Source organism: Mus caroli, chromosome 12, assembly GCF_900094665.2.
Source record: "Mus caroli chromosome 12, CAROLI_EIJ_v1.1, whole genome shotgun sequence".
NCBI classification, from domain to species: Eukaryota; Metazoa; Chordata; class Mammalia; order Rodentia; family Muridae; genus Mus; species Mus caroli.
In genome coordinates this window covers 113,810,790-113,814,627 of record NC_034581.1, presented here as the reverse complement: position 1 = coordinate 113,814,627, position 3,838 = coordinate 113,810,790, and the positions used below count along the sequence as shown (strand labels likewise).

General features: G+C 36.8%; 1 protein-coding gene across 1 annotated transcript in view; it reads left to right on the top strand.

The window, feature by feature from the left end:
• Nucleotides 1–269: 269 nt before the first annotated feature.
• The window catches only part of Abcb5 (ATP binding cassette subfamily B member 5), a 94,711-nt gene continuing 91,142 nt past the window's right edge, over nt 270–3,838 (top strand). The window contains exons 1-2 of the mRNA XM_021179221.1: nt 270–332; nt 1,360–1,433. Coding sequence (XP_021034880.1) covers nt 1,381–1,433 — 53 coding nt within the window. The 5' untranslated portion in view covers nt 270–332; nt 1,360–1,380. The remainder of the gene's footprint in view (nt 333–1,359; nt 1,434–3,838) is intronic.

The window sequence follows — 3,838 nt, the reverse complement described above, 5'->3', positions numbered from 1 at the left end:
GCTGATGTACTAAATAATTTTATTTTATTCAGCTATTTAAAAGTCTGGAACTAAAAAAACAGAAACTATGTGTGCAGTCATGGCAGGCTGTTTTCTAAGAGTACTTATTCTACTCAGTGGATTCGCTTTGCTCTCATTTCCAACGGTAACATCATATACGGAACACTGTGTGCTTTACATGGCACTTCATCACTGATTATATCAGATAGTACAGCTGTCTGAGCAGAACACAAGGTTGGCTAAGCACCAAGATTAAAGAAAAGTTATTTGTTGAGGAGAAAAGCCACACACGAATCTTGTGTACATGGACAACAGATCACGTTCCTACTGAGGTGAGATTTAATACACCTTCATGTTATGAATGTGTGGGGTTTATTATATAATTGTTAGTTTTATAATCTGTTAATGATACTTACCAACTATTTCATGACTTTCTTATTTTATTGCTTTTCTTATGTATATATTAAATTAGAGATGCTATAAAGTTGCTATGGAAAGTGCCCGTATCTATCATACTCGCTATGGTGAATGACTGCATTTTTCTCTTTCTTGGTGCTGCATTCCTTTCTGACTCATTGGGACACAATAGTTCATTGAGAATGTCATTATCTGAAAGCATATTAGTACTGCCATATGCTTTATACTATTTAATTAATTAGCAATTCCACTCTACAAGTTACACCCATATCTTTAATATCATCACAGTACAGGGAGATATGCTATATGCTTTAACAAATGAGACTGGTCATGGGCATATTTCATCAGGCGTAAAATAATAACTTATGCACACAATGATGGGCTTAGGACAAGTATAATCCCAAGGAAGGATGTGTTGTGCTTAATGCAGCTCTACTGACAAATAGCTTTCCAAAATATACTAAGTTTTAGTACTACAAATTTACTTATGGTGGATTTTCTAACTTGGTAGTTTGTTGAATCAGAAAACTACCCCCTTAGAATGCTGCATATCAAAAATAATATTCCACATTTTACAGAAAGTCCTAAGCATCAGAGAGCTTCAAGATTTCCCTTACCAATATCAAATCAGGGTTAGAGTGGGAATGAAATTTAATATCTGGACAAACAGTACATTTTCCACTTTCTTTGTTTTATTCCAATTCTAAAATTCCAGTTAACTCCAACTCTCAGCTAAGAATGAGGTGAAAGAGTCACAGATTCAATGACAAAATATGAACAAAATCAACTGTCTAAGCAGAATCTTCACATGTAAGAGAATGTAGGCAGGGTGCATTCTCAGCAGCTTCTGTGGTAGACAGTTAAAAGATGTAGCATGCTGTTGTATGCCAATCAAGTGAAATTTTCACCTACCCTTGCTATATTGTTATTATTTCATTTTAGGAGAATTAAACTATAAACAATATGGCAAATTCCGAAAGAGCCAACGGGTTGCAAGAAAGTAATCAGAGATATGGGTAAGTGTCTACTAAATTCTACAGTTTTTCCTGAGATTTCAAACATACATTATCCCTTTCACAGGTTTAAGAAAAAGATGTTTTCTTTTTCAAAAGTAACAATGTTTGTATTTATCTGTACTTTAATTGTTATTACTATTAATACAGTCATTATTACAATTCCTTCCACATTGGTTCCAGGACAGGTGATTGCTATAGAAATTGTTAAGTTAGAAAATCAGATATCACCTCTTTTGAATTTCTTGTGGCAGTATATAGAGTAAAGGGAAGATTGCTGCATGATTTCATTTCACATTGATAGCCCCTTGGTTCCATATGGTACATGTATTGTCACTAAATACATGTCTTTGTGCCTACATACAGTATACTGTTTTCTATATCCAGAATGCATTCATGTAAAGATACAAAAGAGAAAGAGTTTTAAATCCTATATTCACTTTTGCCATTAACCACAAGTTATATTTTGATACACATTCTGTATAGTTAGAGAACAACTCCCTAGCCCACTTGGTTTATTAACAGGAAATATCCAGAAAAGGATCTCCCGCCATTTTAAAATTTTTCAAGCATTTAACATTCAATCACCACCTGCCCTACTCATCCTACAATACTCATAATCACAATCTTGACTGTGAATGTAACTTTTATTTCACATAAAAATAAGACCATGCAGTATTTGTCTTTCTGTGTCTTTTTACTTGGGATAATGTTATAGATTCTTACATGTATTCACATATGATATAATTCTTTTCTTTTAAATGCTGAGAGAGATGGGACACATCTATATTCCTTTTTTTTTCCTCCTGAAACAATGGTAACTCAATCTCTGGGTTCAACAACTAGAATTCCAATCTTGTACGCCATATTAAATCTAAATCCTTCTGTGGCAAATCCTGGTGGATCTGCTGTAGAAACCGGGAGACTAAGTAGCTACATCTTGCCCTCTCGCTATCTCTGTCCAAAAGGCCCCTAACTCTCTCCTGCTTCTTCTCTTCCTCTGTCCAACCCAGAAGTCCCACCTACTCCCCAGTGATTGATTCCTTTACTCATTAGGAAATGGTTCACAAGGAGTCACCTGAGTATGTGACTCATTCCTGGTTCCAGACAACCCCTCCTGGGAAAGCAGAATTAATATCAAAATACAACAGCAACAGGGCCATCCAAAACACTTCTTCCTTTCAGGTCTAATAAAAAAACAAAACTTTTCTCTCAAAAATAAATTGAGGACAACTATCACCATTTTGTAATTTATAAGGTATAAGATAGACCTAACACCCAGTCCATCATTTTTGTCATTAAAATAGAACATTGTCATCTATCCTAAATTAAAAGACTTATAATTCTACACTTGACTTATGATTGTATGCCATCTAAAATCATCCTCTCAAATCTGTTCTCTCAAAGTAAATAGCCTGGGTTGGCTATGAGACTATAAGTAGTCTTTGAATCCCATCAGAAATCCAAGAATGACCAACACTAACTGAAACTATATAGAAAGCCTAACACAGCTTCCAGAACTGAGACAAATTTTAGAGACAGCTGCCTACCTGTACAGCCCCAGTAAGTCAAGAAGATGGAGCATGTCCTCGGCCTTCTGGCCCAGGATTATCTGACAGACCTTAGAGATACAGGTATAAAAATAACTAGCTTATTCTGTCTCAGCAGAACTAAGCTGTCCTAACATATAAATTGGGTCCTTTCAAGAACAGTACAAGTCTTCAGGAGAGATAGTCAATTTCTCCTCAATGGTGACCAAGCCACAATGTACAGTCTCACATGGAGGTATAGATGCTCAGCTGCTTCTTTGAATCCACGAATGGGAAGCTGTTAGGAGCAGATTTTTCTCAACAACAAGTGAATAAACATTAAGTGTCACATTCTGTGGATTTCTGACTTTATGAAAACCAGCTATCTATGTAAAGTAATCTGGACTGTTGTCTGTTAATTACTCTCAGCTATTTCAAATTAAAATAACTAAAACCACCCTAACAATAAACTCAGAGCCATGAATTTGCTATTAGGCCCTTAACTCACAGGCTTAACCATCTCAGATCAGTTTACTTTTTTTTTATTACGTATTTTCCTCAATTACATTTCCAATGCTAGCCCAAAAGTCCCCCATGCCCTCCCCCCCCCACTCCCCTACCCACCCATTCCCACTTTTTGGCCCTGGCATTCCCCTGTACTGGGGCATATAATGTTTGCATGTCCAATGGGCCTCTCTTTCCAGTGATGGCCGACTAGGCCATCTTTTGATACATATGCAGCTAGAGTGAAGCGCTCCAGGGTACTGGTTAGTTCATAAAGTTGTGGCACCTGCAGGGTTGCAGATCTCTTTAGCTCCTTGGATACTTTCTCTAGCTCCTCCATTGGGGGCCCTGTGATCCATCCAATAGCTGACTGTG